The sequence below is a fragment of the Zosterops lateralis genome (genome assembly GCF_965231275.1).
Source record: "Zosterops lateralis genome assembly, chromosome: 3".
Classification (NCBI taxonomy): Eukaryota; Metazoa; Chordata; class Aves; order Passeriformes; family Zosteropidae; genus Zosterops; species Zosterops lateralis.
Genome location: NC_139764.1, coordinates 10,580,321 through 10,594,456, shown reverse-complemented (window position 1 = coordinate 10,594,456; position 14,136 = coordinate 10,580,321). Strand labels below are relative to the sequence as shown.

The following is a 14,136-nucleotide window of genomic DNA, read 5'->3' as shown; positions in this document are numbered from 1 at the left end:
TCCTCCGCGCTTGGCTGGCAGCGGCCGTGCCCCTCTGGCGAGGGGTGGCTGTGCTGCTCTCCCATAACAGGCTCATCCAAATTAGCTGGTGCTGATGGGGCTCTCCTGCCTGCAGAGATAGGTGAGGCAGACAGCAGCTCACTTCTGCTCTGTTCAGTGCCATCCACTTTTGGGTACCGAAACAGAGAGAAATTGATCTCTCGAAGCCATCCTGATCATTACTGCCTTTGACACACGGGGAGCAATCACCTCTTACCAACCATTTTCTATGCATGGCTTTCAAAGTATTTTGTAAATAGCAGAGAATTAAATGCAAACATCTCCCTAGGAGGCAGATAAGTGGGTGTAATTTTCCATTGTGAAGAGAAGGAAACCATTAATGTGTTTGCACGGAGTGTGCTTGTTTCCTCGCTGAGATAAAAGAAAGGCAGCAGGGGCTAAAATAATACTGTCATTATCCTGGCCTTGGATTTGGCCAGTCACCATCTCCCTTTTCCCTTCTTGGATCCACAAAGAGGGCTTGGGGGCTCTTCAGGTTGCCAAATCTTCTCCCTCCCAGTTAGGTAAGGTTTGGATCCCAAAGCCAAGCAACTGATAAGCAGATGGATGATTCTGCTTGCTTTCCATCTTTTCCAGGAGCAAGGTGAGCCTCACACTGTGCTCCTCGCTGAAAGCCAGTTCCTTTAATACAGCTGTAGTCTGCTCTGTAACCCATGCATCATCCATGGATGATCCTCCCATTGGATCACCTTTCCCTGCAGCTTTTCATCCAGACAGAATGTCCTGCTGATGCTCATGCACAGGGGACAGAGGAAAGCCTGGAGTGATGTGCCTGGGTCCATCTGGGTTCTGGGTGCATGCAGGAGGTGAAGGCATGCTGTCCCCTCCTTATCCTTATACATGAAGTGACAGCACCTGCCCCTCATGGCTGTGCCTGGAAGGGATGCTCTGGAAGCGCCCAAGGTATGTGTGTGACCTATGTGTGAAACAGCAGGACAGAGCCTGAGCCCACTGTGAACAGTAGTTAGCAGGGCTTTCCCCTGTTATAAAAATCCACCATTTCAGTCCCAAATAGTGTTGCTTTTTATTTTCCACTGTGTCTACAGAAACTTTTGCCCTGTGAGCTCCAGGCTGGCTTTAGCAACAGCCCATCCCTTCTTTCCTGCTCTCTCAGTTGAATTGAGAGGGGCTGATGTCCTAGAATCCTAGGATAGGTCAGGTTGGAATGGATCACAGTGGGGTCATCTGGTCAAACTTCCCTGCTCAGGCAGGGTCATGGCAGAGCACACGGCACAGGATGGTGTCCAGATGGTTCTTGAATATCCCCAGCAAGGGAGACTCCACACCCTCTCCTGGCAATCTGTCCCAGTGCTGGGGCACTGCACAGTGAGGAGCCTCTTCCTCATCTCCATGTGGAACTTCCCGAGCCTCAGTTTCTCACTCTGGCCCCATTGCCCGGCCCCGCAGGGCAGAGCCTGGTCCCTCCTGTGACCCCTCCCTGCAGGCACTGACAGACATGGAGCAGGTTCCCTCTCAGGGTCTCTTCTCCAGGATGAACAGCCCCAGCCCCCTCAGCCTTTCCCCAGAACTGAGCTGCTCCAGGCCCTCCATCACCATCTGCACCCTCTGCTGGACCCACTGCAGGAGCTCCCTGTCTCTCCTGTCCTGAGGATCCAGAGCTGGACACAGCACTCCAGACTGGCCTCCCCAGGGCTGAGCAGAGGGGCAGCATCACCTCCCTGCCCTGCTGCCAATGCAGTTCCTGATGCAGCCCAGGATCCCTTTGGCCTTGTTGCCCCCAGGGCAGAGCTGGACAGCTCCTTGTCCACAGCACCCCCAGGTCCTTCTCTGCAGAGCTGCTGCCCAGCAGGGCACCCCCAGCCTGTGCTGGGGCCTGGGCTTGTTCCTTCCCAGGTGCAGTAGCCTGAACTTGTCCTTGATGAACTCCAGGAGGGTCTTCCCTGCCCATCTCAGCCTGTCCAGGTGCCTCTGAAGGGCTCACAGCATCCTGGGGTGTCAGCCACTGGTCCCAGCTTTGTGTCACCAGTGAACTTGCTGAGGACTCTGTCACAAAATTCCTTCCCTCTGCTGCAGGTCAGGGTACTGGCATCTGCTCTTCTCTCTCATCTGCTGTGGAATGAATTAATAGACAATAAAGCGAGACAAATCTGCTGGATCTGTAAATCTGAATTTGGTCAATCCAGAGATTGACTGGAAGCTCTGCTGTTTCTGACATCTAAAATGAATGTGTCACCTCGCTGTGCAGTGCTCTGCTTGCTCACAGCCCTTGGCCATATGAAATGACACACTCTGATGATTTATGGGCCACCACGAATTATTTTTTCTTTTCAGTAGGAACTGTTCTCTCATGCATTATTGCTATGTGACTGAGGTGTGGGCAGAAGTTTCAGAGGGTCCAGGATTTACTTGGAGATCAGGACAGGCCCTAGGAACTGCAGGTGAAGAACAGTATTTGTACATCAGCTATTTTTTTTTTTCTTTTTAAATACATTTACTAAGCCTGGTTGAACACATTCTCCCCAACTCCTTCAAGTTCATCTGACTGATTTTGAAGCAGGCAGGGCAAACCTCATCAGGCCCCAGAGCACTTGGACACAAACCCTCAAGCTAGGGCAGAAAATATGAAGGCAGTTCCTTGTGGGAGATCCCTTGTTCTTTCTGCACCCACTTCATCAGAAAAGCCAAGAAAAATGGGAGACATCTCATTCCACCTCTGGTGGCTGTGGCTGGTGCCTTACCCTGAGTAGAGAAAGCAACAAAATGTGTGAGGAGAATGGCTGTGATGGGAGATGGTGGACATAACTTTGGTTTTCTTTCCTACAGCAAGAAGAGAGCTGGGAAAGGGATGTGGGTGCTCACAACCACTCCTTTATCTTTCCTGCCCATAACTCTGCCAGTGGGCAGCAGCTGGGGTATTGCTGAGGTCACTGTCACACTGAGGGAGTCCTCCAGGGGCTCAGATGTCCTTGTGTGAAATGGTGGGTTTAGGAGGACACCCCAACTGAGTGCTGCCACAGGCTACTGGAGTGAAAATGTGGGAGTGTGGGTCCATGCTGTGGTTTGAATGGCATTAATGTGTAATATAACCACAAACCAGGGACAATCACCCCTGGAGAAAGTGGGTTTTGCCGTAGTGCAGAAAATTTTAGCAGTATTTTGTTGACTGGCTCAGTGATACTTCCTCAAGTGAGTGACTGGTGATTAAGTGGAGATACATCTGTGACAGCTTCAAATTAATGAGGCAGAGCAGAGAAATGAGGCCCAGGGATGGCATTTTTCTTCTAGCCTGGTCTAAAAGCCTGTTCTCCATCCCAGAGGATATCAGCTGAGGGTTTGATTTCTCTGCTGGAGCTGCTGCCACACACAGAGTTGTCACCTGCAGGTGTCTGTGCATGCAAGCAGGGGTTCTGCAGAGATGATGGAGGCTTTTGAGGGGTGAGGAGCATTCTCTAAATAGTCATATTTCCTGGAAGGAGGCAGCACAGACTGTGAATTGGGTCTGTTCCCAGAGCATCTTAACTCACAAGTGATTAGCTGTTAATTATTATGCAATAAATTACTTGATAAATGAGTATTCTTCACAACACCTATTGTGCCACGCGGCATCAGCTAAACTGTGTGAAATACATGTAATTACTGTCACAGAAATGTAATTATAGCTCTCCTCCACTCTCAAATTCTTGTGTGTCCATCAGCCATGGCATGGGCACTTGGGCCAGGGCGATGTGCACCACCAGACACTTTTTTCCTCACTTCCAAGCCTGCTTTCAGTTTTCCAATGAATGTTGGGATTCAATATATAGGAGGAAAAAAAAAGTTTATATCTGTCCTCAGTTATGCATTAACTGTGTCTCAGGCTTAAAAGCACCCTGAAGTAAACGTTAAGCTCTCATAGTTAGCCTTAAAAGAGAATATTAAAAAAAAACCTCCTGCTGCCCACACTGATCCCATCCCAGTTTTGTTTATAAGTGTTTTTGCTTTATAAGGCTTCAACAGTTAAAACCCCAAGGAAGGGTGCATTCTCCTGCTGGAGTACTTCAGTCCAAAATGTTTTTGCAGTGACCTAACTTTGTTTGTGGCCCTGAAGAGGGAGAGAGGTGGAGTCTCTTAACTGAGATCATCAAAATATTTGTGCTGGTATGTGTATTTTAGATTTGCCCTTGAAATTATTCAACTTAGCTGTGCCTTCGTTTGTTTTGGGCATTTGAACTTTAATTCTTTTCCCCCTAGTTCTTGTTGGTGTGACTGGTACCAGTTGGCTGTGGGGGTCTGTAATTGTGCATTTGGGTGTTTTCAGCTGCTTTTTGGGAAATGGGTCTGGCTTTGCTCAGAGGTGGAAGGAGAAAGGGATGGAGAAAAATATCTGCACATGACTGAATAAGTGCAGCAGTTTGAACTTGATCAGCCAAAATGGCTCTCTTAAGGGTGGGTTGCACATGTGAAAGATATATTGCAGTAAAGATGTACTAGGTTATGCCAACAAATGTGGGATAACAGGAAGCTATCAAGGATAATAAGCACTGGATATTACAATGGGGATTTCTCGCATTGCTAGCAAAGGGGAAAAGCTGCCCTGCCCCTCTGCTGCCTGAAAACACCACAGAGGATATTTTCAATTTTTTTCCCCTAAAAGGATCCAGGCAACAGCATCCATGTGCATGCTGCTGTCAGCAAAGCCGGTGCCTCCATTTTTCTTAGTTTGCAGCTCCCACTGCTGCAGCAGCAGACAAACCAAACTGTGAACACAGCCCCAAAAAGCACCATTTCCGTGTCCAACCCATCAAAGCCACGCAGAAGGGAGAGCAGGAATGAGCTCGAGAGTGTTAATGATGTACACTAAATGGGTGGTAAATAACAGGGCTGTCACTGCACTGAGCCAGCAGCTTGTGCCTGTTCTGCATACAAACAGCACTGGGATTTCAGCAGGGCTGAGTCTGGAGAAGTGCCTGATTCCCAGAAAGTGTGGTGAGATCTCTGTTCTGCATGTCCTTAAAGCACTGCACAGCTTCTCTGAACATGCTGACCACTCATAAGTTGAAGAAGAGTAAGAAATGATTATTTTACTTTTACAAGCCCAAATGGTTTGTTCAGCAGGGCAATGGGCAAAGCTCTTGCCTGAAAGAGATGGGGGTCAGTCCCTTTTCCTAGGTAGCAAGAGTTAGGACAAGAGGAAAAAGCCTCAGGTGATGCCAGAGGAGGTTCAGATCGGATATTGGGGCAAATCTCTTCCCTGAAAAGGTGGTCAGGCAGTGGGACAGGCTGCCCAGGACAGTGGTGGTGTCATTGTCCCTGGGAGGGTACAAAAGCTGCCTAGGGACATGGGTTAGTGGTGGGGCTGGCAGTGCTGGGTTGCCAGCTGGACTCCATGACCTCAGAGGTCTTTTCCAGTGTTTCCCAGTGATTTTGTCACTCTCTAATTGAAAGCTGTACTGAGAAATGCAAACACAGGCCAATGTGCCCCACCCTACTCACACCTGTGGGGTTGCTTTGTTGCAGATTAGCAGATTATGTTTAGAAATAAATTACTCTTTCAGTGCATCCTAAATAAACCCTCAGAGGATTTTCCTCGGTTGGGTTTTTATTCTTATTATCCAATCTCTGTTATCACTGTAATATTTCATGCTTCTGCAAAATAAAAAGTCATATTCAAGAACAAAGCAACCCCACAGCTTTTCTTCATTTCAGTCTTTTGTGTCCAAAGGGCTGTCCTTAACTCAATAACTGAGTTTTTATTGTGTCACATTTCACTGTCCCTGACTGCAGCCAGCCTGGCTAATCCTTTTGCTGCTGCCTTATCAGTATGTCCTTAAAAAAAGATACTGTCCTTTATTATCACCTTGACACTCCTGAGTGCCTGGTGGGGTTTGAGAATTTTTTTTTTTAATGCAGTTTTACTTACGGAAAAGAAGCAGCTTCAAAATATTTCCCCACCCCATGTTTTTTTACATGGTCTGCTAACCATGACAAATCATTTGGAAATTAAAAAAAAAAAAAAAAAAAAAGAAAAAAGGAGTCAGATTTAGGTTCCTCCATGATTTGCAAAATGAAGATGTTCAAAGACTTGCTGTTCACCTACTCCCAGCTTCTTTATAAAAGGAAGATTTCATTGGGTTTCTGGTTGTGGTAAGAATTTGTTTTGAATTGAGGTGTTTTTAAAGCAAACAACAAAAATCAAATACAGAGCCCTTTAGCTATATATTTTAATTGTTGACTATTACATTTATATATTGCAGAGGGTACTCAAGCATCTTGCTTTTGCAAGCTTTAATCTTGTGACAGATTTTGTATTTCCTGTGCAAAAGGCCAAAGAGAGGAGAGATGCTAAAATCCTTTCTGGAATCGAAACAGGAGCTCAAACACATTGAGGGGTAGGAATTCCTCTGGACTGACATAGGCAGGGCTGAGAGAGTCTGTTCAAAGCTCCAGCAGTACAAGTGATTATCAGAATATCTCTGATATTCTTCTCACCTTCATGAATTCAGCTGATTTTCAATTTTTCAATACATTTTTTATTAAATTATTAAATTTATTAAATTAAATTATTATTAAAAGATTTTTAAACACATTGGGATTGTGGTAACTAAAGAGTGCTCAGGCATTTTTTTCTTGATTATTTTATTTGTGAACAGCGTGGGGGCTACCAGTGTGAATACAGGGGGTTCTTTTCTATCCCTTAAAGAACAACAGTGCCTTATTTCACAGGCTGCAGGAACTCCTGCCCTAATACTGGATGCTCAAGGCAGCTCTCAAGGAAGTCATTAATACTTCCCAAATTCACCAGGGAAGCCACAAGCCTTGAAATGGCTGTTCTTGCAGCTACCTGGCAGATTTGTTCATTTCTGTCTGCAGTTTCTCTGTTGTGCTCCTGTCTCTTGGCCAGTAAATGCTTCCCAGGGACAATATTACTTTCAAACCTTGGGCCATCCCAAGAAGCAAAAGTGCCTTTTTTTTTTCCATAAGAAACTGCAAAAGTTGCATGTATTTAATGAATGTGGAACTGTGTGCTCTAGGCTGCTGCTTAGCTGGGGGAATAACATTTCTGCTGAATCCCCAAAGATCTCAAGCTAGTAAATTTTCACATTTATTTTCTTTTAATAAATTCTCTCCTTCATGTACCCTGGGGGCAACTTTGGTGGCACCAATCATCAACATACACATTTTCTCTCAGCGTTACACTTCTTGAACCTATTTATTCCATTATAGTTTAAATTCTTCTTGCTCTTATCAGCTGACCCTTCCATACAGCTCTGCCTGCCTCCTATAGCAAACCTCTGTTATCCTTGCTTTATTTGAAGCACTGAACAAAGTTCTTTTTAATTGTTGCTATCTGACCTTTGTCCTGGAGAAACAAAATTTGGTTTTCAAAATAAATGATCTCTGCAGCCTTTCCCAGCTATCAGCCATCTCATCAGACTATGGAGTGATGCCAATTCTCCCTGCTTCATCAACTATTTTAAAGATCCACACTAAGTCAAGTCCAGTTTGTAAGAGACAAAGGCAAGAGTGAAATGCATGATCTTATTCCTGTGGGTGTAATTCTTTCAGCAATTGTAAAGAGTGAGCTGTTGATATGGAAAGGTTAATGCTGTACCTTCTTTTTTATCAGTTGTCTGTTTTCTATCAAATCTAAGTCTTATCTTGTGGCTGCTTTATCAGATCTGCTTAAGTAAGGTACACAGTCGAAGCCTCTTCTAAATTTAATTTCTTGAAAGTCTTGAAACTATTAAAAAAAGAGAAATCCTTTTACAAAGTCTATTTCAGACAAGGGACACAGGCCAAGTTCAGGTATTACCCATTTGCCAACTATGCCCTTGATCACAAAATACTCCTCTCATCTTCAAATTGATCAGTAACCTAAAATGGAGCATTTTAAGATAATGTGTCCATTCCTAATTTCTTTTATTCAGTTAAAGGAAATACATTGGTACAAGTTTCCTTTAAAATTGGCTGTTGGCCTTTCCTGACAGTAAACTTCATGAAATGAAAGAAGCTGATTTCTGTTCCTAGGCTTTAGCCACTCAAAGATCTTGATTGTGAAGGGAGAGCTGCTGGTAGCAATCTAGAGTATCAAAAAATACTTTTTGGGATGTTCTTGGCACAAACTGCAGCGTGGCAGAAAGCCACTGTTGTACAGGTTGTGTTCAGAACTGTCTGCATGCTGCTCTGAACTCCCATGTGCTCTCAGTGGTTTTGGGTTCCTTCCTTTCATTTTGGTTCCCATCTATTCTCCAGAGGAGAGGAAAACCACCAAGCCCCTCGCTGCCCAAATACTTGCTCTGCTGAATCTTAAATTCTCATGTTCTACTTGTGTATTTTTTTTTTCTGCTTGCTTGATGCCTCACTAGTTCCTGAGAAATTTGGAAACTGAAGGGAAGCTTCATTGTGAAATTAAAACTGATAATTATGAAATTAAAAACAGACTAGCAGATCTTTAGGAAGCCTGAGCAGAGTGCAGGTGGAAATCTTGTGTTTATCAAATATGTTACTGAAGATTTACCTCACAGGCTGGTTTCTACCTTTAGCATTTCCAGACAACTCCACTTCTAACAGTGTTTTTCTTAATTCTGTTTTCCTCTCCTCCTCCCCATCCCCAAAGATCTGTGTTTCCTTGTGCCTTTGGCTCCAGACAGTTGTCTTGCATGGCAATTTGATCTTCCAAATGCATCATTTCCTTACCACTAAAGTAAGGATTTTGAGTTATGGATTTAGCCTGGAGGCCAGTTCCTTGCAGCCAGCGTTGGTGCATGGTTGACTTTTTCAGCTTCATGTTGTATTACCTGTACTTAGTGTTGAAAACCTTCCTTCAGCCCTGTTTTTAGCATTCTCCAGGTAGTGGAACTGTGGTTGACATTAAAAATATGTCCAATATTCCCCTTGCATCAGTTAAAAATGTTTTGTCAAGGATTTTCTAATGCTGGAAGAGTATTTTTGAATTGATGTAACTTCTGCTTAAACCTGTCTCCCTCTTAGGCTCTGATTACAGGGCTCTAAATGTTTTATATTAACTGTTAAAAGACTCTTAGAGACTCTTAGATAAATCCTCTCTTTCTGTGCAAAAGGCAATCCAAGAAGGTTGTTTGCTTAAAAACAAAGGGGTATGTGCTCTGATAACATATGCTGTATAATAATTAAATGAAGAAGGAAACTTAGTGTAATTCATTCTCCCATTCATTCATGGATTGAAAGGAAAACGAACCATTTTGGTAAAAACAAAAGCTAATGCCTTTTTTTTTTCACTTGGGGTTCTGTAAACTTTAAATATTCAACAGCTTTAAGCATAATGTGCCTTTTTCATGTTAGACTCATCTTCCTTCCAATCCTTTGAGCAGTTTGCATGTTTTGCCAGCTTTCAAAAGTGACAATTCTTGCCCTGCTCAAAGGACTCCAAGGATTTGGATGAAAAATTTATTTTAATGTTTGATTTCCATCACTTCTTGACAGAAGGAGTGAACTTTAGCCATTATCATAAATGCAGAAGATAGTCTAGAATTTAATACACATAACAGGAATGACAGAACCTTGGTATTTGCCTTGGCTTGAGGGGAAAAAAAAAGTTCTGCCTTTCAGTGATGTAAACCTATTTTTTTAATGGCTATAATTTTGTTTCTGTTCTGTCTGGGAAAATCATACCACACTGACTTGATAGCTAGAACTGGAACTAAGCCAAAAGAGATGAGCATTAAGAGTTTTGTGGAATGAATACCTTTGAAATTACATGACTAATATAGCAGCAAGGAATTTCCAAGTACTGGAATTACCTGGAAGACCATGTCTCAAAGTGTAGCCTTTGTTCACTAACTACTTTTTGAGCCTCAAGATCTCTTGGGAGATGGGCAACACTGGTACCAACACAAAAAAAGTGTAGAAAATATTTATTGTAAACAAAAGAAATTTTGTGCAAACAGTGAGGAAAAAAGGCTTGTTTTTTTAAAATGGCACAACTTTGTAACACATAAAACTCTCCAATGGTGTTTGTGCTATAGACAGGGGCAAGGTGAGGAATCTGGATGAGATTTTCAGTGAGATTGCCAGAATTTAGTTTTACTGTTGTTGCCTTGGTCCTGACCTGATTAACCACTCTTCAAGTTAGGGAAACTCATCCCATACTCTCAACTACTTAGACACATATAAATTAAAAGTATGAACTAAAAGTATGGCAGAGTTTTGATTAAATCAGATATTCATGGAAGTCTCAAGGTTTTTTTCAGTAACAGTCCACAGCCAGTCCACTCAAGTCAGTTATGGAACTGGCTTTGATTTTCCTCGCAGAAAGGAACATATTAATTAAAAGTATGAACTAAAAGTATGGCAAAGTGTTGAGTAAGTCAGATATTCATGGAAGTTTCGAGGGGTTTTTTTCAGTAACAGTCCACTTAATTCACTTATGGAACTGGCTTTGATTTTCCTTGCAGAAAGCAGCTCCAGCCTCTGAGGTTTAACGTTGCCTCTTGAGCAAGATCCATTTTTTTAATACCTCTGAGGCAAGAAGGCGAAGAATGACCCAACAAAACGGCAACAGAAGTGTGGCAACATCGTTCCGGGCCGTGTTCCCTCCCGAAGCCCCTCGGGGTGTGATCTCCGGCGGGCACAGGGGCCCTACCAGTCCCGGGAGCCGCTCCCTGTGGCCAGGCCGGGAACACCCAGCCCCGGCCGATGCTCCTCCAGGCGGTGGAATTCCGTCAGACGGAATCGGGAGGCCAGAGTGTTCACCATCCTCCTCAGGGTGAAAAAGGCAGCCACCACTTGGAAGGAGAGGAAGGCGGCGAAGATGATGTGCACGGCTCGCTCCAGGGAGTGGATTTTCAGCCCTTCGTTAAAGAGCAAGAAGAGAATGACAGGCAACTGCGGGAGGAGAGTCAGGAGCCAAAACCCAGCCAGCTCAGGCACCTAGAGCAGGGAGACATCAGCTATTAAAAACCCGACAGCTGGGATGAAAAAAATTCAAAATCTTGTGAAGAAAATACATTTCTTATTAATTTTTCAAAAGCCAGCGGATAATGTGGAAAGGCAAAGCGAGGTGGCTTCGTATTTTCATATCCTGTGTTTTTAAGAATATTTATTTTTTCTGACAAAACAATTTCAGGGAGTGAGAGAGCTCTTCTGAGGGAAAACTACTTGGAATTCACAAAATTAAGTGGAAGCCAATGGCAAGGGAATAGAAGATGCAGAGTGCTACAGAAGAGAAATAACCATCTCCCCAACTTAAATCTCTGAAATAAAATGCCTGCCAGTTAATGTTCAAGTCCCAAAAGCAGAAATTCTTGCAGCAATCGCTATGTACATCTGGTAACTTACTTTCTCCAGGAGATTGCCCACATATCCCAGGTAGAGTCGAATGAGCTCTGTCAGAGAGACCAGGATCATGATGGTGACCAGGATGAACTTGTAATAATCCGATAAGGCTGGATACTGGAGGGGAAGAAGAATGGAAAAGTTTCTGCTGTGCTGTCTGTGATTAAATGAAGATACTCTGTGCTACTGCCAGCTGACAGCAGTGGCATTCAAACATTCCCGAGCCTCCAGTTTCCATGAATTCCCAAATCAATGTAAAAACCTCTTGCTCCAGTGAGCTGTATCCCACACCAGGACATGTTTGATGTAATGTGCATTTACAACCCAGCACTTTCCTTCCTTCTCACCTTCAGGTAGAGGATGGCGACTGTGACGAGCCACCAGAACGGGAAGAAATAAACATTGAAATAGAGGGACATCTGCAGTGGCAAACTGGAAAGGATTTCACAATCTGCACAGAGAGAAAGAAGGTTTTATCATGCCTGCTGTAAATATGACAGGAGGATACAGCTCCATCTTAGCTTCGTGCAGGGCAGTAATTCCACTCTTCCCAGTCAAATTAAATGTTAAGAAAAATATTTTTATTTGTCCAGAGGAAATGTTCACACCCTATCTGGAGTTACATAATTTCCTAGAATCGAAGGCACCTTTTGGTTCCTGGGACTGAGCATTTTCATCATTTAGTCATATATTCAAGTTGAGTGTCCAATTGTTGATTACCTGGTGGCTTTTGGCTAAATCCACCATCTCTGACTGAGGTTAGCTAAGAGAGCTGCTAGAGAACAGGCTTGCATGGCCCACTCTTCATTTTCAACCTTTTATTTAAACAGGCACTTGGATGGAAGCCAGTAATTTGTCTGATTCTTAAGAGAGAACAATTTCAAACGTGTCAAACTAAAGCTCATCCTTTCAAGCCTGTAGAGAACAAAATGCATTCACACAGTGTAGAGGAAAGCAAGTCTCAAACTCCAACATGTGGGCAGTAAATCCTGTGCTTATGATATTATAACAGACTTACAAGGTCAGATTTAAGGAAAAAATTACTTAAAAACAGAGATGCCAAGAGGTCTAATTTCAATCATGATCACAATGTTTAGGTATGGCATTGCTATTTATAAATTCTGTGCGAGTTCTAAAGCCGTGTTTGGATGAATGTTTAAGCAACACAAGCCAATTCTAATTAATTTTTCCAACTCTAAATTAAATTAACGCCTATTTTCTGGGATTGCTAAAATTAATGGAAAAGCCAGACAGTACTGCAATGGCCAGTTGCTATGGCAACTCACCAATATATATATATATGTACGTGTAAAAACTTAATTTTTGAAATCCTGATGTCCAATAATTTGCAATTGGATTTGGTGGATTGGATACTAACATAGGAGTATTCTCCAAACAGGAAGCTGAAGGGGAAAAAAAAGAAGACTAAAGATAAAAGCTATTTGTGAAATGCTTGATAAATGAAATGAAATGAAGAACTAGTAAGCGTTAGCATTGTCACTACACAAAGTGGGAACTCCTGTTTTCAAATATGAAGGTCTTTTTGATTGATTTGACCGGCTTAGAATGGATTTATCGGCTGAAATCAACGCGGCCTTTCTGTGTGGGCGCATTTATTTCCATGGCTACTCCCGGCTGGAAAAGGGCGCGCGAGTCCCACCGGCCGCTCATCGCCACAGGCCGGCTCGATACAAAGACAAAGCCGAATAAACACAAAGCTCCGGCCTCTCCCGGGCCCGGCCCCGCTCCTGCGGTACCTGCGCGGTATCCCGGGAAGCCCGGGGGGGCTCGGGGAGCATCGCCGAGCGCGGAGCGGCCGCTGTCGCTGAAGACGGAGCTGCTGAAGGAGACGAGGCGCCGCCTCAGGGGCTCGGGCAGCGTCGGCGGCCCCTCCGCCCGCGCCATGGCGCCTCCAGCCGCGCAGGCGCGCTGGGCCCGCGGGGAGAGCAGAGCAGAGCAGAGCGGCCGGGACGGGCCCGGGAGATCCCGGGACTGGAGCGGGGGCGATCCCGGGATTGGGGCCGGGGAGATCCCGGGATTGGGGCGGGGGGAGCGGAGCCTCCGCCCCGGGAATAGACTCCGGGACGCGGCATTGAGGGTGGAGCCCGCTCGGCAGCGAGTCCCGGTGCTCGGAGCTGCCAGTGCCTCCTCTCAGACCCGCCATCGCTTTGCTTAGTTTTGGGTCAGTCACAGTGGATTTTTTTTTTTTTTTCCTTCTACTCTGCGAGGGCAGGGTGTGATTTTCCGCGAAGCTGCTGTAAAACCGCTGTGCTTCCATGTAGATAAATGCGGGAGAAGGATGGTCCTCGATGGCAGCCAGAGAGTGAGGGGGGAGTGAAAGAATGCTGCCCCTTAGAGTGGGTATGAATGACTCATTTGACCAGAGATGCAGGTGTAACTGAGCCAGGAAATGCCTTTTCCTCAAGGAAATCTCTCTGTGCTGCTCTGAAGTTAAAAGCTGTGGTGAGACCAGCGCAGCCGTTCTAACCAAGTCAGCTTTGTCCCTTAGTGGAGGTTTCATAGAATCACAATAAGTTAATAATGTAAACCCAGCTTCTTCTTGTGCTTCTTTTATTTGGAAAATATAGGCCCCCTTTTCCATCACCTTAGGGCCTCATTCCTTCGAGAAAAAAAAAAAGGAATGCTATCCTTAGGCGGGCAGGAAATTATTTTCTGCACAACCAGAATGAAAGAGAGCCTTTTACTAGGAGAAAATTTCTGCACTTAATGTAAATAGAATAGAAATAGAATTATAGGATGATTTGGGTGGGAAGGGAGCCCAAAGATCACAGAGTTCCAAGCCCCCTGCCATGGGCAGGGACA

General features: G+C 44.5%; 1 protein-coding gene across 1 annotated transcript; it reads right to left on the bottom strand.

Annotated features, from left to right (window-relative positions):
* Nucleotides 1-10,366: 10,366 nt before the first annotated feature.
* On the bottom strand, nucleotides 10,367-13,619 carry TMEM17 (transmembrane protein 17). Its single transcript, XM_083857774.1, has 4 exons — nucleotides 13,071-13,619; nucleotides 11,661-11,764; nucleotides 11,317-11,430; nucleotides 10,367-10,908 (listed from the first exon to the last, which is right to left on the bottom strand). The coding sequence occupies exons 1-4, from the start codon at nucleotides 13,216-13,218 to the stop codon at nucleotides 10,618-10,620; spliced, it is 657 nt and encodes a 218-aa protein (XP_083713900.1). The 5' UTR covers nucleotides 13,219-13,619; the 3' UTR covers nucleotides 10,367-10,617.
* Between the last annotated feature and the right edge of the window lie 517 nt (nucleotides 13,620-14,136).